Source organism: Sorex fumeus, unplaced genomic scaffold, assembly GCF_029834395.1.
Source record: "Sorex fumeus unplaced genomic scaffold, SorFum_2.1 ptg000063l, whole genome shotgun sequence".
Lineage (NCBI taxonomy): Eukaryota > Metazoa > Chordata > Mammalia > Eulipotyphla > Soricidae > Sorex > Sorex fumeus.
Window position 1 is genome coordinate 75,197,588 of NW_026606120.1, and position 23,728 is coordinate 75,221,315.

At 48.3% G+C, this 23,728-nt stretch overlaps 2 protein-coding genes across 2 annotated transcripts; both read right to left on the minus strand.

The window, feature by feature from the left end:
• Positions 1–245: 245 nt before the first annotated feature.
• On the minus strand, positions 246–4,978 carry LOC130035081 (keratin, type I cuticular Ha8-like). Its single transcript, XM_056126561.1, has 7 exons — positions 4,550–4,978; positions 3,466–3,548; positions 2,424–2,580; positions 1,935–2,096; positions 1,730–1,855; positions 922–1,142; positions 246–303 (listed from the first exon to the last, which is right to left on the minus strand). Exons 1-7 carry the CDS (start codon positions 4,976–4,978, stop codon positions 246–248), a joined length of 1,236 nt encoding a protein of 411 aa, XP_055982536.1.
• A 6,507-nt stretch (positions 4,979–11,485) lies between these two features.
• On the minus strand, positions 11,486–14,873 carry LOC130035082 (keratin, type I cuticular Ha8-like). Its single transcript, XM_056126562.1, has 7 exons — positions 14,508–14,873; positions 14,291–14,373; positions 13,294–13,450; positions 12,809–12,970; positions 12,600–12,725; positions 11,910–12,130; positions 11,486–11,585 (listed from the first exon to the last, which is right to left on the minus strand). The coding sequence occupies exons 1-7, from the start codon at positions 14,871–14,873 to the stop codon at positions 11,486–11,488; spliced, it is 1,215 nt and encodes a 404-aa protein (XP_055982537.1).
• Between the last annotated feature and the right edge of the window lie 8,855 nt (positions 14,874–23,728).

A 23,728-nucleotide genomic window follows, 5' to 3' on the forward strand; every position in this document is an offset into this window, starting at 1 on the left:
CCAGGAAGCCAAAGGAAGGACACTCTGAGGAGAGCAAGCACAAATCTGAGGCACAACCCACTGACAAAGAAGGGCTCCTGGATTTCCTGTCCATCAGGTTGGCCAAGGAAGAACAGCCAGGGTGGCAGCCCTGGAAAGGGGTGCCCAGGAGACTAGAGATACTTCCCCCTCAGCACTGAGATGATGGTTTGGCCCACAGGAAGCCCAGGGAGGCCCAGAGAGCCAGGGAGAGCAGGAGGTACAAGTTACAGGGGCTGCCTGGACGTGCTGGAGGATGAGGTGGCACATGGGTTGCAGGGCAACCTGTAGAGAGAAGTATGAGACACTGGGTGAGAATGAATGGCACCAAACAGCTGGAGGCACCAAGGGTGTTTTCAACCTTAATGCCCCACTTCCCCCAGGCCTAAAAGGAGGCTGTGACATACGTGAGTCCACAGCAGAGCTGAGGCAGAGCTCTGGGCGCCCTGTGCAAAGCCCATGTTGCCCCCTACCCACCCATATGCAGAAAGAACTGGGTGGTGTGGAAGGTTGGAAGAGCCACACTCCATGGTGAGACAGCACTTGGCTTCCATCCCTATTGCTTGAAAGATCGGGTCATCCAGTGAGCCCTTTTCACAGTGCTACCAAGAGCCAGGCATCAGTGCAGCAAATCCTATGGCAACATTTGTACACACCGTGTGTGTAGAATCTCACGCTCAGGTAGACAATGGAGCCAATCCTAATGGAAGTGATTTGCAACCTGGCACCTAGCATGTATCTCTAAAAGGTCTCCTACTCACTCTCCTCTAAGTCCAGGTGGCTCATCAGCCGAGACAGTGCACTTGTTCCCAAAGATGTTTTCTTCGAGGCTGGTCCCTTCTAGGGCATTTCTACAGATGCCTGCTTTGCACTTGACGTTGACACAAAAATCAGGGCACCTACTTGCAGTCCTCACTCTCCAGGAGGTTCCGGTATGTCTCGATCTCTGACTCCAGCCGTGCCTTGACATCCAGCAGCACCTGGTACTCCTGGTTCTGCCGCTCCAGGTCACTGCGGATCTCAGCCAGCTGCTCCTCCACGGTGCTAATCAGACACTGTATCTGGGCCAGCTCCATGCCAAAGCGGGCCTCAGCCTCGCACAGGTTGTTCTGCAGACAGTCTTTCTGGGAGAGCAGAGAGAGGAAAAGGCAGGTTTAAAGCAGGGATCTCTGCCCTCCATCTATTCACCAGACCTTGACAGCCCCAAGACCCTGCCAGTCCCAAAGAACAATGCAGCTCCTGCAAGCTGCCTCCAGCTGGACGAACTATCTCTGAACTATTGATATTCATCAGAGACCTTAGTACAAGATTCAAGTCTCTCCTCTGGCCAATGTCTTTTTATAGGGCCTCTACTGCTATAAGTTCGATTCCTCCGCCCCTCTTGGAGAGCCTGGCAAGCTACCGAGAGTATCTCGCCCGCACGGCAGAGCCTGGCAAGCTCCGCGTGATGTATTCGATATGCCAGACACAGTAACAACAAAGTCTCCAATGGAGATGTTACTGGGCCCGCTCGAGCAAATCGATGATCAACGGGAGGGCCTTTACTTTACTTTACTTTACTGCTATAAGAAAGTTCTTGAAAAGGCAAGGACATCAAGGTGTGAGCTGGTTCCTGGTCAGCTGAGGCTAGGCATGGTTGAGCCCATGGGCTGCTCAGGGAAGTGGGTACAGCACTGCAAACCCCCAGACTTATTACATGCACCAGCCTTACCAGGTGATGCTGGGCTTGAAGCTCCACCTCCAGGGCGTTCACTGTGCAGCGCAGCTCCAGGATCTCTGACTGGCAACACTGCAGCTCCTCAGAGCATGACGTGGCCTGCAGGCTGATGCCCTCTGACTGAAGCACAATGACAAAGGAACACCATCAACCCCTGCCCACAGGAAGTGGTGGGGATCACCTGCAGCACCTGCCTCACCTGAGCCTGGAACCACTGCTCCACATCCTGGCGGTTGGTCTCCACCATGGTCTCGTACTGGCACCGCATCTGTGCCAACACCCTGGCCAAGTCCACAGCAGGTTCCGTGTCCACCTCAATGTGTAGCCTGTCCCCTAGCTGGCACCTCAGAGTGTGGACTTCCTGTGGGCATAGGAAGAGGACACCTGATTCCTGGGGAATTCTGCTGCCCACCACCCAAAAGCCTTATCTCTTCCTGCCCTTCTGCCCCCAGCAACTTCTCAGTGCTCTCCCCAAGGAGGTTGCACTGCCTAAAGCCTCTCAGAAGCTTTCAGAGATGGTGGGTGGGGTGCAGGTGCCCCCAGAAGATCAAACTCGCCCTTGTGACTTGTGAGATTTCTCCCAAGACCAATCCTGCAGAGTTTTGAGCTAGAAAAAGGGGCCCCACCCCAAGGACCCTGGGTTCACCTCTAGACATGTCTACCCCCTATCACCCAAAGGGCCACACACCTGCTCGTGGTTCTTCTTGAGGCAAAGCAGCTCCTCCTTCAGGGACTCTACTTGGGCCTCCAGGTCGCACTTGGCGAGTGTGAGGTCATCCAGTGCCCGGCGCAGCCCACACACATCAGCCTCCACCAGCTGGTGCAGTGAGTTCTCCGCCTGATACCTTCTCGAAACAGAACCAGCAAGGGTGTTAGAGCCAGGGGCCGGGGGTGGGGGGGGGGGGGGCAGAGCACTCCCGAGTAAGATTAGCGCTCTGGTCTTCCCTCTGCAAATGATTGTGAGCTCACAATTTCTGTGCACTAGGCTGAGCCCAGGAGGCTGCACGGTGGCACCAAAGTGGCTGCTGAGAATATCAGAGTGGACATGTGGCCAGCACATGCCCTGGTCGGCTGAGGGCAAAGGCAAGGCTAGAGTAGACCATCCTCCTCCTTGCCCCCAACTGTGATGGGTTCTTTGATTAGAACCAAGGGGCCAGCAGTGGGCGAAGAAGCCGGCTTTCTTTAGCTCTTGGCAAAAGCTTCAGCTGTGCCTGAGGGAGAATCAGGGAGGTACAACTCCCCTGTGTGCTCTAAGACAGACACTTTTTGCCCTGAGCCTTCTACCCTCCCCATGATGCCTCAGACTGTGCCCCTGATTTGGTGAATGAAGTGCGCACAACAGGTGGCGCTGCACAGTGGAAACAGCCTTGCTGAGGGAGCAGCTGAGTTTTATGGGAATCCTTCTGAAGTCATTATGCCAGTCACGTGACTTCTGGCAGGTCACATGACTTCTGACAGGGCATGTCCTGAGCTCCAGCACCCTCCAAAGACGCTGCTAACCCAGTTCCTAGGGTGGAATCAAGCATACGATATCGCCTGAATCGCACTGTAAATTATGACAGCTAAACAAATGTGAAGAATAAGAGCTTCTGTTTCAGACTGTCTTCTCCTCATGAAAACTGGTGGTTTGCAGTCTGAATCTGTTTCCCTTCTGGTGCCAACTACATCCCATAAGGGAAGTTCATGTTTGGCCTCTGGCTCATCCCCACACGATCCTTCCCCCAACTCACTTGGTCTGGAAGTCATCGGCAGCCAACTTGGCATTGTCTATTTGCACCACCAGCCTGTTGTTCTCAGATTTGATGCACAGGATCTGGGGGAAAAAAGGAGCCTTGGAGATTCCACTCCCAGAGCCCTCTGTGGCCTGGATTGGAGGAAGCTCCATGGTCTGGAACATTCCCTAGGATAAGACAAACCCCCAATCGCGTAAGAGATCCATGAGTATGGGGGTGCATGACATGGTTGATCGGGGGTGGAGGCACAGGCCTAAGGAAACAAGGAAGAAAGCAGCAAACTTGACACAGGATAGGTTTGATCATATTTTACCAGCTCTGAAGCTCAATCTAATATCAACAAGAGTAGGAATCTAGCCACAGCAGTAGTTGGCTATGAAAGTTCTAGGTGGGACCCACTTGTAAGAAGTCCCTCTCATTAGAGTCCAAGTACCACCCACCAAGTTCTTCTCTAAAAGCTAGTCAGGTTTCCATGGCCCCTATTCCAACATTCTGGATCATCTTGTCCCCAGAACGAAGATGTGGGCTCTGAAGAGGCATTGCACTGATGACCAAAAGGGATCTCAGATACTCCCTATAATAATAAATCCTGCCTCAAAAAGGAGCCCAGAACCTGTCTGCTGTATTCTGGCTTGCCTCCCAAAGTGGTAACTATTTCTGCAATGACAACATAAGGATTGGAGACTTGAAATGAAAGGAACACAAACTCAGAATCCTGGAGCATCAAATCCTACCTCTCAGTCTCTATACCTGCCCATTCACCTCCATGCTAGAGACTCTCTTTCATTAGTCAAAAGCACATTTCAGCTGTGGCTGCTTCTACCAACAATCCAGGTCCTATGCTTGCAAGCATCAGGGACATTTTTCAGTAAAAACTGGATGGCAAATATTTGGGGTTTTGCAAACCATGAGTCTCCATTCTAGCTCATCGATCCAGCCCTTACAGCACTAAAGCAGCTCAAACAACCCATGGTGACTGAGCGATGAGCATAGTCCATGCATCAATGTGATGTCTTGACAAAGACAAGCAGAAGGCCAGAGTCAGTTCAAGAGCCATAACTTTTCAGTCACAAGACCTCACCTTCTGCTGGAGCTCCTCCACGGTGCAGAAGTAGCTCTGGTAGTCGGGACACATCGTCGACTCGTGGCACTTGCTCCACTCCTGGATCTTGGTCTCCAGCTCCGCGTTCTCACGCTCCAGCTGCCGCACCTTCTCCAGGTAGTTGGCCAGGCGGTTATTCAGGAACTGCATAGTCACCTTCTCATGGCCATTCAGGGCACCTTCACCATAGGGCCCACAGCTTCCAATATTTCCAGGGATGTTGCAGGTCCCTGGCAGGGGGCAGGCCGTGTGGCAGCTGGCAGGCACACAGCAGCTGGGTCTTCCCAGGGATGTGGACCCCACACGCACCTTGTTGGCATGTGCCATCGTGGCTGACAGGCACAGGGGGGCTTCCTTGGGCTCTGAAACCTGCCCACTTAGGAGAGCATGGCAGCTATTAGCAGGCATGGTTCAGAAAGGCCAGGCCCCTTCTTTGTGCACAGTGGGGTCTGCTGAAGGTTGAAAGCATCCCTCTCTAGACCTTATATAGGCTTCTCATGGGTGTGGGTGCAAGGAAACTGGCATTTTACTCATTAATATTTATGTCAATTCTTATACAATCACTCTATTACTGGGTGATTTGTCTCCTATAAAGAGTTAACGAGCTTGTGAAAGAGGCCTTAACACCCCCAGAAGGCTTCCCACCACGCAGGGTCCGAGGAAACCGGAAGTGAGGTCTTGGAGCTCCCATGTTCTGTGGCTGAGAATGTCCCCCTCTGTAAATCCTGGCAGAGCCTGACAAGACCCAGATGCTCCTAACATGACCTCAGGGTGTTCGGTTTTTTTCCTGGGTTCTCCCTTGGAATGTTCCCTCCAAGGCCTGAGCCACACTCCTCCTCCCACTGGCCCACGGAGAAAAAGAAAAAATCACAACTGGTTTGTGGGACACTCCTTGTCTGGAGGGAAGGGCTGGGCTTTAATAAGAGGAGTAAAAAGTAAATGATCTTGATATGAGAAAGGCAGTAAAAGAGGGTATTAAACAAAAGAAAAGGAGCTTGGAGGTGACTCAAAATGGTAGCACAGATGCTCTGCATGTGTGAGGTCCTGGGTTCAGTTCCCCAGTGGTGCGTGGGTTCCAGCCCTGCTATTGTAGCCACCAAAAAGAACTCTGAACGTTTTAAGTAGAAAAGAGACATTATGTTCAGAGACCAGAAGAAGACTGCATGGAACAGGAAGTGGTTTTGAAAGGGGGGAGTGGGGATTGCTGGTTTGAGGTTTTCGTGTTAGATATACACCCAGCAGTGCTCAGGGCTTACTCCCAATTCTGTGCTCAGTATCACTGTTAGTGGTTCTCAGGGGACTATATGTGGTACCAGGGATTGAATTCTGGTTGATCATATGAAAGGCAAGTGCCCTACCCCTGTACTTTTTTCTGGCCCTGGAAAACATTTTATATATTTACCTTTTCATTGATTCATTCCGTTTTGGGGCCATACTGGCCATGCTCAAGGCTTACTCCTGGCTCTGACCTCAGGAATCACTTCTGACAGTGTTCAGGAAACCATATGGGATGATGGGGATCAAAACTGGGTTGGCCATAGGTAAGATAAGCACCCTACCCATTGTACTATCTTTCTAGCCCTTAGGAAACTTTTTTTTTTGTGAGACACCATGAGGTACAGTTGTAGACTTACAAATTTTGTGCTTGGGTTTCAATTAAACAATGATCAAATACCCATCCTTCCACCAGTGCCCATTTCCCACCACCACGGATCCCAGTATCCCTCCCTCCCACCCCCCATTCCCCCATCCCACCCTGCCTCTGTGGCAGGGCATCCTGGGAAACATTTTAAAGGTACTTTGAAAGATGGTTTCTGCAAGAGACGCCTCTGCCACAGACAGAAAAATAACTAATACCAATGTGTTCAGGAAATGGAAAATAGTCTCCTAGTGTTGGCACTGATCATAGGCAGTGTTTGCCAGCTCTGGAAAGTTGCCTTATGTGCCGCCTGTGAGAAGCCTGGGATATCAGGACCATCCCCTTTCTAGGCTCCAGGTAAAGATGAGTCCACCAAGTGTCATCTCTGGAATTGATTCCCCGACAAGACAAAACAAAAGGGTAGAAAAGAGACCAAAAGTTCTTGGATCCATGTCAGGGAGAACCATAAAGCCAAAGACCAGAATTCCAAAGGTATGGTGATATTTGAAAGGAAAATTCTACTTTTTAATAACCCATGAGCCAAAAAATAAATCAAATGAGAAAATACCTTGAACAGCTTTACACAGTGGCAAATACGTTTATTCGAGGCACGATTATTGCTGATTTAAAGCATCTTGAACTGAATGAAAATGAAAATACCATGTACCAAATTGATTTGGACCATCAACACTTTCCCTGTGTGTGTCAAACAGACAGCACCAGGGGAGCCTCAGAAGGAACAATGGGTAATTTGTAATTACCAGGCATAGGACTATGGGCCTGTGTCTTGGGGTGTACAGCTCATTAGGACTGGTGGTCATTAGAGCTTTATGGTTCCTGTTCTCAGGCTCCTCCCCGTCATACAGGGCACCTTCCCTCGGATCCCCTCCCTGTAAGAGTCCCTCCTCCACAAGAAGATACGCACACTCGAAACTTTGATCTTTCATCTTTTGAAAGTTCCTGAAGGTCTTTGAAATGAACTCCCTTGATTGTCCATTACTTAGGAGACTCTAGAATAAAATTTAAATTTCCTTAATCTTCAGACACACTCAGAGCTTCAGAAGCTTTTATGGCCTCCTCCATCCCCTAAAACAAACAATCCAGAAGCCAGTTGTTCAATAAGCCCTGAAGAAGGGCAGACGCCAGCTTCCCATCTATGCTAACGAAGACAGATGCTCCCTTGACACCATTCCTAAGATGAATGAATTTCTCAGGAGGCCCTAGAAGTCACACTCCTGGCTCCTATTGCCTCTCAAACATAGAACCTTGGACTCGCAAATTTATATCCGCTTAAACATTAGGTCTCTACTAATAACCTCCTTTTAACTAGTTGTCTGCTAGTCCACTATTTTCCAGAATAATCCATCTCCTCATTGTCCAATTTGGTACCAAAAGTTCAACATTTCCTTAGCTTTCCTTTTTTTTAAGTAACAACAGATTGTATTTGGAGTTTTTTTAGGAAGGGAAAGGGGGAAAGAAAATGAGAGAGAAAATAACACACTCAAGAGAGAAACACAGGCTTCTCCAAAGGCAAAGAGAACTCCTACACACACCCCAGCATTAGATATGGAAGCATGAAAGTACATATCTCAGAAGGAGAGATACAAGTGACACATATGCTCAGGTATCACATGGGCGCAAGCAGCACATGGGTTCAGGCAGTGTATGTGCCAATTTTTCCTTAGCTTTGTGCCAGGCAATGACATCTGGAAATAAAGAACAGCTCAGCCCTACCTTGAGAGTGATTGTTTAAATGCTCTTTATACAGGGAAAAACCTCCCTTCGTGTTTTATCTGCCATTGCTTCCATTTGATTTGTTGTTGTTGTTGTTGTTTTCATTTATGTGACAGATACTTATTGAGTACGTGGAGCCCAGCAAGCACTTATGACAACTTAGGAAGCAGATCAGAATTGGTCCTTTTGTTTCATTTCATTTCATTTTTATCTCTACCCATGAGGTTCCAGAGAAGAGGCACCCAACTGTTCTGCACTGGTACAAGCTCTGTGTGAGAGATATGCCACCTCTCTTCTTTGTATCTTCACTGAATGAAGTTCTTTAGCATTTTCTCTGAATATCCACCAGAGTCTTTACCACACCTAACCGGAAATCCACAAGGGAATTGCTGGTGAGCTTGGATTGAGAGGCTGCCAACAGATGGCCTTAGCAAACCTTGCCAGCAGCAAACCTTGAGAGGTCTCTGGTGGGAATAATGGCAGGGTCACCAGCTTTCCACCCCTAATCCCATTCTGGCTCCCATTCTGGCTCCCATTCTGACCCCAAAGTCAACAAGCAAGACACAGGGGGATGCTGGTACACTACTCTGTTAACTGCTATTAGGTCATCAGAACTCCTTGTCCGAGGGACTCACTGTAAATGGTTTCTTAGGGATAAATTCTAGTCACCACAGAGCCCCTCAGCGCCATACAGGGCACATTGCAAATCAGAGACATACCTAGTCCTCAGAAAGCTGGAGCATTAAGGTCAACAGGATAGTCCCTCGAGAGGGGGCAGGCACAGAGGTGATGTGGCAGAGGTGGGGGATGGGGGGAAAGGAAGGAATAAAAACGACATGGTCAGGCACGAGGAAGTGAAGTAAGGCTAAGCTAGGCAGAGAGGGGGAAAAAAGGATTTTTGTTTTGTTTTGGTTTGGTTTCTGTTTATTTGTTTTTTTAAGAAAAAATTGAGCACATGCAAAAGTAGAAATGTCATAGAAGCCTCAGAAGTCTGAGTCAAGAGCCAGAAAGTGATACATTTGAATGACAGAAGAGCATAAACATAAAGACTCAACCAGCATCTTTATGGTACTATTTGAATTTATAGCTGAGGTAACATGGTTGAGGTCTTGTTTAAGGTTCTGCTTTTGGCTACAAATTTACTGCCCCTTCACCACCCCCAAAGTGCCTAAGACTCTACCCCCCGGTCTTGAGGTCACTTCTAATCTGCCCCACCCCTGTCTTTTTCCTAATTTCTCTTCCTTGTAGAGGTGTATGTTTCATAAAAATATCCAAGATGGAAGGAGAGGAAGGGACAAGAGGGAAACCCACCCATAACTTGAGAAGCCTGTGGGAAGGAAGCCAGTCCTTGTGACTGGCATCTGCAGAAGACAGATGAAGCTGAGTGTACCATTTATGTAGCAGGGAATCTCGCTTGGCACTGAATGCCATCAGAATTCCTCTTGTCCTTTCTCTCCCCCTGGCCCTGTGCCCACTGTCACTACAGATACCACACCCCTATAGATTCAACGTTTGCAATGCTACCACATTACCTTATGGGACCATCTATTACATATTACTCTGTAGAAGATGGCCCCATGTTACATTGCTTTACCTTGGATCTCTCTTCATCCTTATCAGCACACTGCAACATGGTTCCAAGCATCCTGCTATAGAATATGGAAAAAACAGCTCATAGAGCTCAGGGGAACTTGGCTGAATTTACACCACTGGAAAGCACAGATACACCACACAGTTGAGGTTCTGACTTTTAGTCCAAGTTACTTCTGCTCCGTGGACATTCTTTGGATTTATCTTATTCCTTCAAGTCAGGACACACTGTAGCACTGTAGCACTGTCCTCCCATTGTTCATCGATTTGCTTGAGTGGGCACCAGTAACATCTCCATTGTGAGACTTGTTACTGTTTTTGGCATATTGAATACACCATGGGGAGCTTGCCAGACTCTGCTGTGTGGGTGGGATACTCTCAGTAGCTTGCCAGGCTCTTTGAGAGGGACAGAGGAATTGAACCTAAGTCGGCTGTGTGCAAGGCAAACGCCCTACCTGCTGTGCTATCGCTCCAGCCCATCGGGACACATACTCATCTAAATTGCTGAAGAGAGAGCAGAGCATAGAATAGGCTGCTCAAAGCAGACAAGACAGACAATGAAGCTAATACTTGAGGAAAATCAATCCAGCATCCGGGAGATAGCCAGGGCAGAAAACTGAATCCCCCTTGGTATGATCTCCAGAACATCCTGCTGGGCTGGTAGAAAGCAGGAGTCAAGCCTGAGCACAGAGTCAGGACTAAACCCCAGGCACCACCAGCTCTGACCCAAATCACACCCTCAAACCCAAAAAGAGGGCAGGACAAGATTGGACCATTTGCTCTGTCAGAGGAGAACCTACAAGGGGAAGGACAACAAAAGTGCTGCGATAATGTGCTGGTCGTTGTGTGTGTATGTTGTGGGAGTCGGGGGAAGAGTGGAGTGTCTAGAATGTTACGGCTAAGCTCTGGATCATAAAGAAGAAGCCAAGTTCAAGTTGGCACTAGAGTGTAAATGCAGCTGAGTTGGACTGCCCAATGGGCACAGAGACGAGAATCTAAAGCTGGCAGGGAGCATTCTGGGCTCCTTGGACCCACTGTAAATAGTTCCTGTGCTAAGATCCTTGGGGATGAAGATGATAAAGCAAGCTGATGGGCTCTGGGCACACACCGAAGCCAGAGTCACCTTCACGTCCAAACAACAGGCAGGCATGCTAACTGCCTCAACTGCAGAAGAGATGAGTATGCATGTCCTTATCCCTCTGGAGAAAAACCCACCTGAACTCGAGACCCAGACCATTGGCCCTGGGACCCAGTCTCATCTCTATGCCCATGAGATAGGTAGGAACTCCTACCTGGAGAAGTGTGAATCAGAGAAGAAATGTGGCGGTCTGCCTCGCACTGTTCTCAACACTAGTCTCCTGTCTAGATTGGAACTCGGAATTGTGTACTTCTGCTCTTGAACAAAATAGCAAAAGGTCAAAGGGGCCCAAAACATGATAGTGACAGGTTAGCTCTGCGCTGCTCTGAAGGAAGAATGCAAGTTTGATACATCCATAGGCTCGACAGGCAAGGGAGCAGCACCCCAATGTCAGCCAGAATCTAAAACGCCAGAGAGCCCTGCACCAACCTGTTGGCACCTGTGACCCCTGATGGTCTATGAGGACCTCAGCTCTTCTCATACCATATAAATTACAAACACCAGAGAGACAGCGGAAGAGAGGAAGCAAGTTTATTGACCATGAACTGCAGGAACCCAATTATATTTTTAGAGCTTCTGGAGCACTTGGAGTAGAACCCAAGTCCCAGAAGGAACCTAGGGAGGAATGAGAGCTTTAGTTGTGCTAAATACTAACAGAACAGGTAAGGTACACATGGGGACCCACTGCTTAGATGATCTGTGCCATTTATTCCATTAAAATGTATCCAGGGGATTGGGACTTTCTGGAAAGGAGACACTGCAAGAGGGGGGTCATCCCAGGCCCAGAGCCCCAGCTAGGTGTCCTGCAGGAGTCTCAGCAGGGGCCAGTCACCGACGAAGGTCCGCAGGCAGGGGGTCCGCAGCTTGGACAAAGGATACAGGACATGGGAGTGGAACAAGGATTGCAGGGAAGTCTATGGAAAGAGAGAGAAAAGGAAGAGTTAGACAAGGTCTGAGCAACGAATGAATAGGATAAGAACAAAAGTTTGCCACCAGCCACTCACACAGCTCAACCAAGTCTATATGACAGTCCGCTTCCATTCACCCCGAGTCCTAGAGTAGGCATTTCTTTCTCTGTAGTGTAGGCATTTCTCTCTTCACCCATGGGTAGGGTCATGTGTTGCCAGCAACATGCACCAGAGGCTGGTCCTACACACGAATTTCCCACCCACACACTGCAGCGCCCTGAGCTTAATCACCAGATAGTTCCCTAGGGGGTTGGCTTCCATCACACCTACTTGCAGTCCTCGCTCTCCAGGAGGTTCCGGTACGTGGCGATCTCTGACTCCAGCCGTGCTTTGACATCCAGCAACACCTGGTACTCCTGGTTCTGCCTCTCCAGGTCACTGCGGATCTCAGTCAGTTGCTCCTCCACGGTGCTGATCAGGGTCTGCATCTGGGCCAGCTCCGTGCCAAAGCGGGCCTCAGCCTCACACAGGGAGTTCTGAAGACAGTCTTTCTGCAGTGGGGAAGAGCAGGTCAGATACCTGGCTGTCCCCCCAAAACAGAGTGGTCAACCTCTTGGCCATACTTGCCTGGCACTGGGCCTGGTCCCAAAAGTCATAGGTTATTACTTCCCTAAGTTCTAGAAGAATCTTTGTCAGTGTGTCCTTGATGTTTGCCCAAAATATCTAACTACAGAAAGGGCATCCAGTTCAACCCTGAAACATCATTTTGTGGTTACATATAGAAAAGACCTGTGAAATCTACAGGACCAAAAGCCAGAACTCCTGCATGTTCTTCTGAAGGAAGTGAACTTGACATGAACCATATTTGGGGAGAAAAGTCACTCTGCCACAGAGAGAATTGGACCCTATCTAATGACTGTGTCCAGTTCATTACTTTCTAAGTGATGGGACTGTATGGGGTCATGGTTTACAGCCCTTGCAGCTCTCCAGGGACGGGGGGCAATGCAGGGGCGTCCCTACCAGGTTGTGTTGAGCTTGGCGCTCCACCTCCAGGGCATTCACTGTGCAGCGTAGCTCCAGGATCTCTGACTGGCAGCACTGCAGCTCCTCAGAGCACGACGTAGCCTGCAGGCTGATGCCCTCTGACTGCAGCGAAATGACATAAACACACTGTCACCCTCTGCCCACAGGAAGTGGTGGGCTCACCTGCCCTGAGGTGCCTGCCTTACCTGGGCCTGGAACCACTGCTCCACATCCCGGCGGTTGGTCTCCACCATGGTCTCATACTGGCACCGCATCTGTGCCAACACCCTACCCAGGTCCACGGTGGGCTCCGTGTCCACCTCAATCCGCAGCCTGTCTCCCAGCTGAGACTTTAGGATTCTCACTTCCTGCATGGGCAGAAAGACACGTACCATAGTGACAAAAGAGCTTCAGACAGAGCAGGTGACCCAGAGCCCCCTCTGTGACCAGCAAAGCCCCTCTGTAACCCTGGGATTAACCCACACACACACCCTGGTGAGCAAAAGGAAAAGCCCTCATATGGATCCACCCAAAGTCACATGGTAACCCTAAGGGGGAAAAAGTCCCCCTCTGCTGCCACTCACAGTGCCCAGACCCAGATCACCTCCATATCCCAGCACCAAGTGAGCCCAGGTAAGAGAGGCTCCCCTTTCTGCACCCCCCTTGCAAGTCTAGGGACCCAGGCCCCCACCTGCTCGTGGTTCTGCTTGAGGCTGAGCTGCTCTTCCTTCAGGGACTCCTGCTGGGCCTCAAGGTCGGCCTTGGCCAGGCTCAGGTCGTCCAGCAGCTTGTGCATGCCACACATGTCGGCTTCCACCACCTGGCGCAGTGCATGCTCGCTCTCAAGCCTTTAGCAGGGGTACATACACGAGATCAGCATTGTCATAGTCAGTTCTGTTCCCAGACCTCCTTCACCCACCTCACCTTCCCAGGCTCAAGTGGTCAACATTCACCATTTAGAAACTTATAGCAAAGCGTTCCCACAGGGCAAGAACCACTATTCCCTTTAACTTAATGAAAAATAGAGGCGCAGAACCAGTGAGTGAACTGTCCAGGATTATAGTTTTCTGAATGGAAAATTCATAGACTCAATCTCAGTTCTCAGACTTTGAAAACAGTCTACTATTCTGCCATAAAGGTGGAATAGAAAGGGCCAGAACAAATGGTAGCATAAAAGTAAGCCTCTGGATCTCTAACTTACATGTGATCTCTTGGATTTATCACTGCACATTGCCTTCTATCTTGCTCTTTTATTTGATCACAACTCTTATACCAAGAAGCTATAATGGCCATTCTTCCCACTGAAGAAGTTGGCCAAGGGTCACTAAGCCTAACAGTGACCTATCCACCAAGACTTTATTCTTGCAATGGCTGCATTTTCCTTCATTGGGTTTTAACCCAAACCCTCATAAGTATAGGGAGAAAGGGGCAAAGCATCCAACCCATCAGCACTCTACCACCTACTTTTGTTTTAATGTTTATATTTTCTTTCCCTCCTTAGAATGACTGGTTGGGTGATATTAGATCATGATTTGGAAAGGAAAGAGAGAAGTAATAAGTATGTGTTTATTGATTCATTCATTTCTAATCAGCAGTGGTATCTGAACACCTGCTTTAAGCTAATGTTGTGATAAGTCCTGGGAAATAGATCAGAAGAGTGTTACATTGAACCCCTAATGGTTACGCACTTGATTCTGAAGTCATCAGCTGCCAGCTTGGCATTGTCGATTTGGGTTACTAGCCTGGCATTCTCAGCCTTGCTGCACAGGATCTGGGAAAACAGAACATTTGTGGTATTTACTCTCCCTCAAGAGCTTCCAAGACCCAGAGCTCCTTGACCTTCAGGGGTCCATGTCCTCTGCTTCCTCACATCCACGCCCCCCACCCGGGCTGCCCAAAGCTCACCTTCTGCTGAAGCTCCTCCACAGTGCGGAAGTAGCTCTGGTAGTCGGGACACATCGTCGACTCGTGGCACTTGCTCCACTCCTGAATCTTGGTCTCCAGCTCCGCATTCTCGCGCTCCAGCTGCCGCACCTTCTCCAGGTAGTTGGCCAGGCGGTCATTCAGGAACTGCATGGTCACCTTCTCGTGGCCATTCAGGGCACCTTCGCCATAGGGCCCACAGCTGCCAACATTGCCAGGGATGTTGCAGGTCCCTGGCAGGGGGCAGGCCGTGTGGCAGCTGGCAGGCACACAGCAGCTTGGTCTTCCCAGGGGTGTGGACCCCACACGCACCTTGTTGGCATGTGCCGCCGTGGCTAACAGGCACATGGGGGGAACCTCAGGCCCAGGCAGCTCCATATGGTCCATGGGAGGGATGCAGAAACATCTAGGTCTGGGAAACATGGTGCTACCCTGGCAGGTGGATGAGCTGATGCAGGAGGAAGTCATGGTTCTGAGTTGAGGGTGATGGTTGGTTCAGAGCAGGTGCCAAGGCCAAGCGTCTGAGTCTGACACCCCTCTTCCCTCCTGCCCTTTTATACCCCATCCCAGTGGGTGTTGTCTCAGGGATTTGACCTCACACCTTGATTTTCTGCCTTGTTCTATGGGTCATCTGTTACTCAGCTCCTGAGTTACCACCAGCGTTCCCCGCATCATTTGAAATGGTAATGAATTTGGGGTGCCTCTTGGCTTGTTGATATCTGGTTGACTATTGATGCAGATCAGAGATTACTATTTTTACCCATGGTCGCCTGCAATAATTCTGTCCCAAAGGTTCTTCATGAGAACCAGGTGGTCTCATTCTAGACCTGGCCACCATTGAAGGATCACATCTTCTGGAGGTTTGTGTAACCAGTGAGATTCCATGCCTCAGGATTCCATGAAAGGCGTTAAAGAGAAATTCTAGTTCTCAAACTGCTAAGCCTATTAAAGCCTGATTCTGGGGAAACCCCTATTTTTCCTCCTTTCCCCTTGTTTACCCTTCACAGTCAACTTGGGAAGCAAAAAAAGAATCAGTGTCCCCCAAAACACTATGGTGAATGGAATGTTTATGAGCTGGCTTTCTTCCATTCACTTATTCCCTATGTTTGGGACCCCACCCCAACCCTGGTTGGGCAGTGTTTTAGCCAAGGGGCCTATGGGAGTCCTTTTTCTCAGGAGGAAGCAGCACGGCAGAAATCCAGGTTGTCTTCCACAAATTTGCTTGAGAACCAAGGCCAATGCATGTTAGCAAAAGATGAGAGATTCCTGGCCCTAACCAAGGTTGTATCTTCAGAATAGCTACTAACAAGAAAAAAATTGTATTTGACCCTGAAAAGAGGAATCGGGTGTAGAACTCAAGAGGTATTTAAGCAGAAGTTCAAGAACTATCATTTATTGGGAACATGAGCATGAGACCACTTCATCAAGTCTGCTGGCCTGTGGGAAGCCTCGTCTCTGGTGTCTGTTTCTTGGGGGGGATATAGTGAAGGGGCGTAATTTGGTCTCCTGTCTACAGAGTTGCATCATCTTCTTTCCTCTCTCACACCCACAGTGAGACCAGTCTTGGATATGTCATTGCTCAGGGGAGAGTCCCTAGATCTGATGCAGGGTCCCTGGCCCGGCTCTGGGGTTCACAGAGGGGTGCTTTGGGGTTGCTGTTCTGTGCTTCTGCTGATGTTTTGTCACAAAGGAACTGAGAGCAGGTGGAAGGCATGAGTCCGGATGGAGAAAGTTTGGTTATGGGTCAAGAAATTGAAGTCAGAAAGTTATAAAGGGTCCTTGGATTCCAGCAAAGGAAGATAAATTGGGGACTGAGGTAGAGAAGACATAGAAATGTGCGCAGGAGACCTTCCCTCTGTGGAGAAGAGTTTCCAAGAGAGGTCAGATCCTAGCAATTTCCAGCAGGTCTAAAACAAGGTAGTTCACTGCAAAGGAGCCAGACACCAAAGTAGTGGAGGGAAATTAGGAGGTCCTAAGGACAGAGGGAACCTAGGGATCCATCATTTGAGTATAAATAAGCTTCTATTTTGCACTAAATGAGAGAACAAGCAGTCCACAAAAACCAACCAAAAGGCAATAATAGGCGGGAATGTTAATGAAGCTTGGGTTCTTGGAATTCACTCAAGAAGGAATGAAGGATCCAGAATTATTGCCCCAAAGCAAGACCCTTATGGATGTATGTTGACCCTGCTAGTTCTCCCAAGGTCACCCTGAATAACCCTTTACCAACACCATAATTAGGAGCCATCACCAGTGCATCCCATCTTTCAGAGGTGCAATACGGGGTGCAATCTGCATATGTTCCATCTTCAAACACTTCCTTTGTTTCCCTCAAAGGTCTCATCACATAGCATGACTCTAATCCAGAGAATTGGACCATTAAAATGGTCTCCTTTGATTTGCTAAATAAGCTCCAACTTTTGACCCTTTCTCAGGTCTCCCAGCTGAAACTGTGCATCCTGGCCTCACACCCTCTCAAAAGCTTTCTCAGGCCCCTGGCTGGCTCTGAGAGGTCCAGATTGCAGCGGACACAGCACTGCCCTTACCTCTGTGGAGCTCTGGTTCTGCTGTGCACCGGAACTGGGAATAAGTAGGAGGCATGAAGCAGGAACTTGAGATGCTCTTGGCCCGTGGATGGAGAGAGGTCATCCTGGAGCCCCTAGATGTCCCATCTTTCTTTCCCCAGTTTAACAAAAACAAAGACTCCTGGTCCCCAGAATAACAGATGAGCCAGGTTGCATGAAGGGCATACCGGTGATGAGGAGTGAAGAAGGGAGAGGCGCCACTGTCCCCACCTTTCTCTCCCAGAGTGGAGTTCACCACCTTTCTCTCCCGTAGTGGAGAGCTTTAAGCTACAGTCCCTGCAAGGGACAGTGGGACAATAGGTCCAGATGGCGTCATTCAGTACCTGGAGAGCAGGTGGAGGGATGCTGCTCTGAGCCAAAGAGAAAGCAAAGCCCCTGGGTTTGGGGCTGATCTGCAACCACCTTCTCCATTGTGGAGACAGACAGTGCAGATATGTAAGGACTGGTGCTAGCCACATGCCACATCCATTGTGTGTTGTGTACCAGAGAAAGATCTGCAAACCATGACAGGTGTTTCCTGAGCCACTCGCAAACACAGAGAGTGGATAGGAGATCGCTGTAGGACACTTGTGATTCTAAAGTCCCCCAGAAGAGGCTTTGAAAAGCAAAGATGTGCCTGAACACTGTCATTCCCACCAAGTGGGCCTTTCTAACATGGCTGCCTACGGAGCTTGAGGATGATTCTACAGACCATGAGATGATGATTATTCAACGCTATTCTTGCTCCCCATCTCCATGTCATCAACAACCAAGTCAAAAAGTTCCTGAACTTATTTGGCAACCTCCCCATTTTCAGAAAAAAAAATTACTCAGTTCCCCCACCTGGAAATCTACCTTCCTTAAGAGAACAGAGAAGCCAAAGCAGTAGCACAAGGAGTAGGGAGCTCGCCTTGCATGCAGCTAACCCAGGTTCAATCCCAGACATCTCATACAATCCTTCCAGCACTGCCAAGAGTAATTCCAATTCCTGAGTGCAAACCCAAGAATAATTCCTGAGCATCATTCCATGCAGCCCAAAACTAGAAGCATGGAGGTGGGAAGACAAGCAGAAAGCCCCCACAATAACACTCAAGTCTACTACTGCTCCCCTGGATTGTTCCAGAAACCCCAGGATGACACTTTGGGAAGCACTGGAATAAGTTATGAAGGTTATTTCCTCCACTTTGTCTCCTGAAGTTAGGTTTTTTTATCATGTTACTCTAGGGTGGGAAATTGGCCTGCTTCTTGTCTGTGAGAACCCATTCTCAAGTCTTTTAAAGCAACAGAGATGGAGGAGTTAGGACTGAGAACTCCAGAGCCAGCCTGCCTACACTCAATTTCTACCCCTACCATTTCTAACCTGTATGACCTTCAACTGATGTCTTGACCTCACTGAGCTCTTTCTGCATATGTTAATGTGGGCAATAAGAGCATCTCACTCACAGATTTGCATTAAGCAGTCAAGAAGTTGTTTTCTGTCCATCGTTTAAAATAAAGGCACAGTAAACAGTGTGTGTCTTTATTTTAAATGATTAAATAAACCATTCAGGTTTGCTATTTAACCATCAGGTTTGCTATTTTAAGTGCCCTTTAGTCGTGGGTTCAGATGCCCACATTAGCATAATTTCAAAATGCTTATTAAATTAGCATATTGTCCCTACTGAAGTTAGCAAAGATCAAAAAGGCAAATATGGGGTCAGGGAAAAAGTTCAAAGGTCTAGAGCACACACTTTGCATGTGGGAAGCCTACTTTGCTCCCCCAAGCAATGTGCCCCTGTGCATCATGAGGTGTAGCTCCAAAATGCAACAAAACAAAAAATTAAACAAGAGGTGAACACTACTGTGTTGAAAAGGTACTATCCAGCACTGTGGAGTAAAGTCCTTTAAGGATCTTTCATGATGATGTTCCATGGTCCTATTCAAGGACCCCGTAGTTCTACCTGCAGGAATGTGTGCCATAGGCTCACTTACAAAGCCCTGTCTATGGGATGGTGAGAATATCCACTGCAACTCCTTGGGAGTCAGAGCAGCCTAGGAGCAAAGCAAGTGGCGCCAGCAACAGCTGCCTGACTGGAGAACTTTCTATGCAGCCATAGAGCTAAAGCTTGAAACTGTGACGAGTACTGAGAGGAAATTCTCTATACTAGCGACTGCTTACACTAACATCCAAGTGACACAACTGCAGTGAAGTAAAGAAAAGGCAAGTACACAACAAACTCCCCCGGAATACTATAGTATAGTTACCCAGAGGGAATCTATGTAGAATTACAATTGAGAGCAAGAACAAATCTAGACCATAAAGTCAAGGATGAATCCTGTTCTTTTCGGTAGAACTTTATTTTCTCATACTTGAATGAGATCATTCCTCTAATCTCCTTCCCTTCCTATATCCAGTAGCAGAAACCATCTGTCTTCTGAAGGGCACTTTCCAAGAGGGTGCCCTTACCTCTCTTGATCTTGATCCTGGGGCCAGTGCCAGCCCAGGATCCCCCAGCCTGGTTCTCAGTTGTCAGAAAGCTCAGGTATCCCTGGGTCATCCATAGCACCCCTGGAGCTCTGGAGTCACTCTTTATTTTTTTCCTTACTTGTAGATCTCTGATATGCACATCCATTCATCTCTGGGCCCCAGGATTCTCTCAGACCCTTCTGCTCAGGCTCCCCAAGAACCACTTCTCCGTGGAGGAATTGAGGTCCCTCTAGGCTCTGCCTGTAGAAGTACATTCAGGTCCCCTCTGCTCTCTCTGAACCCCAAACTAACTGTCCTGTCCTTGATTCTATGCCCTGATCTGGGAGAGGGGGAAGAACCAGTCCCAAATTTCCCATTCCTCCCCTCCCCTCCTCCTTGTTCCCATTGTTCTTGATCCCATCAGAGAAGATACATGGTCCCACTTCCTATTTGTGCATGCTCTTGTCCACTCAGATGCAGCCTTCAGAGGCTCAGAAACCTTTTTCCTGCCCTCTGCTAGGCCTTCACTTCCCCAAATCACCAAACACTTCGAGCACAGTTGTGATAAAGGTCCCACTTTGAGCGCTTCCCACATCCAAGTCTCCCTGTGCTTGCCTTAATCTGGAATGCAGTCAGGGCTGCTCGCTGCATGGACCTCTGTTCTGTATCACACTTTTACAATATGAATATTCTTCTTGTATAATTTCTGTAAGCTAGTTTTGTTTTTAAGAATCCCAAAATGGTCAGTCTGGAGAGTTTGGCCACCTTGTCCTTTGTGTCCCCTTGTAGAAGTCTATGACTTCCCTACTGAGCCAGATGGTTTCTTCTGACCTGTATTCACAGTTCCTTTGCACTCATGTGCTCTCTCTCTCTCTCTGTCTCTTTCTGTCTCTCTGTCTCTCTCTGTCTCTCTCTCTGTCTCTCTATGTCTGACTCTCTCTCTAAACTCTCTGTCTCTCTCTGTCTGACTCTCTCTAAACTTTATTTCTAAACTGCACAGGAAGCTTCCTTCCACCTTAGACATTCAGTCCCTTCCTCTTTTCCACTCACACTGAACTTGTAATTTATGTGGAAGGTAGCCCTTATCATAGTCTGCTCTCTTGCTGGTTTAGTTGGAAGAACCTTAGAAGCAGGGAGTTTTGTCTTATTACTTTGGCTCAGTCATCTCTTTACTTCTCAACACAGGAAGTGCTCAATCAATGAAAACCTGAAAGCAATGACTCCATGATCTCAGGGGAGCAAACCATGGTGAGTACTACTCTTCACATCGACTGGTACATTATGATGTTCAGCAAATGTGAGTCGGATGAATGAATGAGTGAATGAATACAGTATGAAATAAAACAACAGTTATGGCACCAAAGGTGACATAAGACATCTTTGATTTTGAAGCCCTAAAGTCCTAAATGAATCAACTTGAGGAGATTTGCTTTCATTGGGTTTACACTGAGAATGAAAAGTCCTACAGAGTATTCAGAAGTGAGCATATTCCTTGTCTTCTTATGAAAGAAGGAATCGTTTATTTTGTTTTTCGTTTTTGTTTGCTTTTTGGATCACACCCAGTGATGCACAGGGGTTACTCCTGGCTCTGCACTCAGGAATTACTTCTGGCAGTGCTCAAGGGACCATATGGGATGCTGGGAATCTAATCTGGGTCAGCCATGTGCAAGGCAAACACCCTACCTGCTAGGCTATCGCTTCAGCTCTGAATGGAATCATTTGATGGTAGATGACATTGGTATGGCTTTATATCACCGAGGAGAGCCCTTCTTGACTAAGGGCATGTTCTCCCCACAAGAGTCCCCATCTTCCCTTTCTCAGATCCTGATGTGCTCAATTCAGACCACAAATGTAGCAAATGGACAATAGGGTGGAAGTGAGCTGGGATAGGTTAGTGCAGAAGCTGATCTACTGTCCTTCATGTCGTGCTAAATGCATCATGGTCTAGAATCTTTTCAAACTATACTGCAGGCCAGGACCCTTGCCTATGAGAACCAGTAATAATTGGTGCTCACGGTGCATCTCAGAATCACAGGATCCCATGGAATTCATGTCTATTCCTCAAGGGAGAAGATGAGCACTTGAACTCAGAGTCTAAGAAGCAAAATATCCAACCAGTTTCTATAAAAAAAAAAAAAAAAAGATTCTCATTCTTGCCCCTAACATAGCCTGGTCCATCAAGTTCAGACAAAATCAAAAGATTTTATATTATGAGGTGTCTGTTTTTTGGGTTGTTGTTTGTTTTTTGTTTGGGAGCCACACCCAGTGGTGCCCAGGGCTTACTCCTGCTTTGAACACTCAGGAGTCACTCCTGGTGGTGCTCAGGGAACCATGTGAGATGCTAGGGATCGAACTTAGGTTAGCCACATGGAAGGCAAGCTCCCTACCAGCAATACTATTGCTCCAGCCCCATCTTGAGAGGTTCTTTAAGAAGGAGTCATTAACTCCTGGCCCACAGTTAGCCCTGGAAGATGCAGACCCCAATGCCAGCAGGCAGCTCCTTCTCAGGAAGAGAAAGTTGGTGCACAGCAGGCAGCTTTTACTCTGACTCTGGGGATCTGCCACCATTCTTTTCTCCGCAGACTTTTTTTTCTCTTATAAAGCCACAAAACACAGCCAGCAGTGAGGCTGAAGTGAGTTACTTATCCCTCCACCTAGAAAGCACCTTGGGAAACTCAAGGCACAAATAAGCATCATTGCATCCCTGTTCCCACCCCTGATATAAAGTCCAAAAGACTTTGAATGGTCTTGGGTTGCTAAGGCCTTACCTGAGTTTGTTATCCACCCTTCCCCAAATACACACTTGCTTTAAACATTGGAAGACCCCAAGGGGACATCTAGAAGAAAACAAACCCAGCCATAAAATCATTTGCTCTCTTCTCGTATGGACCCATGACAGGAAGTTGCTAAAAAGGTTCTGCCCTCAAGGCTAAGTGCCCTGGTTCTTTATACTTAGGCAAATACCCCAGTAGAATTTTCTGGAAAAGCAAGCTATGGAGTGCACACCATTGGGTTCTGATTGAATTTAGAAGTGAGAGAAAATTCATTTCAGTTGCCTAAAGAGAAGTGCCTTAGCCAAGGATGGGCCTTGAACATGACCGACCCAGCCTTACATCCACACTCTTATGCATCCTTATGATATTGGTTCTGGATGAACATTGTGATCAATGAAAAATCTCAAGCCAAAGTAATAAACTGGAAATAAAGCCAGGCCAGGGGGCATTCAGTATTTTCAGATGTTTATTAAGTATCTACTTCATAAACAGTGAGGCTCTGGGAAGGCCGTGGTTGACAAGCATTCATCCTCCCCAATGAGGAACAGTGAAAATGCAAACCAATGTGGTGGTTGAGAGATACCCATGATGGACAGAAACAGGACACAGTGGGTGCATGACCTTTCAGTTGAGAACCACAGAGCAAGAAACCTGGGCATAAGCTTCCAGAGAGACAGAGAGCAAGAGGCACCCAGACAGGGCTGTGGTGATGGAAGAAGACATCCTTGGCTGGTGAGAAGGTTCAGTGTTGTAGCAAGGATGGCCCCATCACCCTTATATCACCACACCCCTTCCAGACCCAGAACCTGGCAAGTGACAATGAAGGCGCCGTGAATTGTACTATAAAATTGAATGGAGAGAAAGGGTGGCAGGAGGGTGGCAAGAGATCAACCAAGCCCTTTGTCTAAGAAAGCACTGAGCAGAACTCAGAGTTTGTGCCAGGGATGCTCCCCCACCTAGAGAGGAAGAAGAACCAAGTCTGAGAGAAGAACGGGCAGAAAGAACAGAGAGAGAAAAGAAAGCGTCAGCCGGCAGTTTCTAGTTCCAGCCCTGCTTTCCTGCACTATTCTCAGGAACTGGAGGAGTTAGATGGGTAAATTAGCAGCAAAGGAGGGGTTTTTCAAGTTAAAACTACTGTCCTGGAGATGCAAATGTCAGGACCAGTCCTTGCCCCAGAACCCTAAACTGTAGACACCCTGAGCCACCCACTGGGGGTCAGGTCCCATCGCAGTGGGGGATGAGGCTTGTCAGGAAAAACGAGGAGCTAGGAAAGAAGGGGCCCCTCCAAGAGCCCCGATTCTGCCTCTCCCTATCTTTGCAAGGGCCATTCAGACAGAGATGAGGTGCTGTGAGAAGCCAGGTACTCATAACAATCATGTTGTCTCCTCGTCCTCCCCAGCCCCACTGGTCCATGGGTCT

Excerpts from the sequence above, each read along its gene's own strand:
- LOC130035081 (XM_056126561.1), bottom strand. The coding sequence starts at position 4,978 with ATGCCTGCTAATAGCTGCCATGCTCTCCTAAGTGGGCAGGTTTCAGAG. Across the intron at positions 2,581-3,465 it reads GCCGATGACTTCCAGACCAA|GTATCAGGCGGAGAACTCAC; the intron begins GTGAGTTGGGGG and ends TGTTTCGAGAAG. Across the intron at positions 304-921 it reads CTGGAGAGTGAGGACTGCAA|GTTGCCCTGCAACCCATGTG; the intron begins GTAGGTGCCCTG and ends TTCTCTCTACAG.
- LOC130035082 (XM_056126562.1), bottom strand. The coding sequence starts at position 14,873 with ATGTGCCTGTTAGCCACGGCGGCACATGCCAACAAGGTGCGTGTGGGG. Across the intron at positions 12,971-13,293 it reads TCAAGCAGAACCACGAGCAG|GAAGTGAGAATCCTAAAGTC; the intron begins GTGGGGGCCTGG and ends CTGCCCATGCAG. Across the intron at positions 12,726-12,808 it reads AGCAGTGGTTCCAGGCCCAG|TCAGAGGGCATCAGCCTGCA; the intron begins GTAAGGCAGGCA and ends ATTTCGCTGCAG.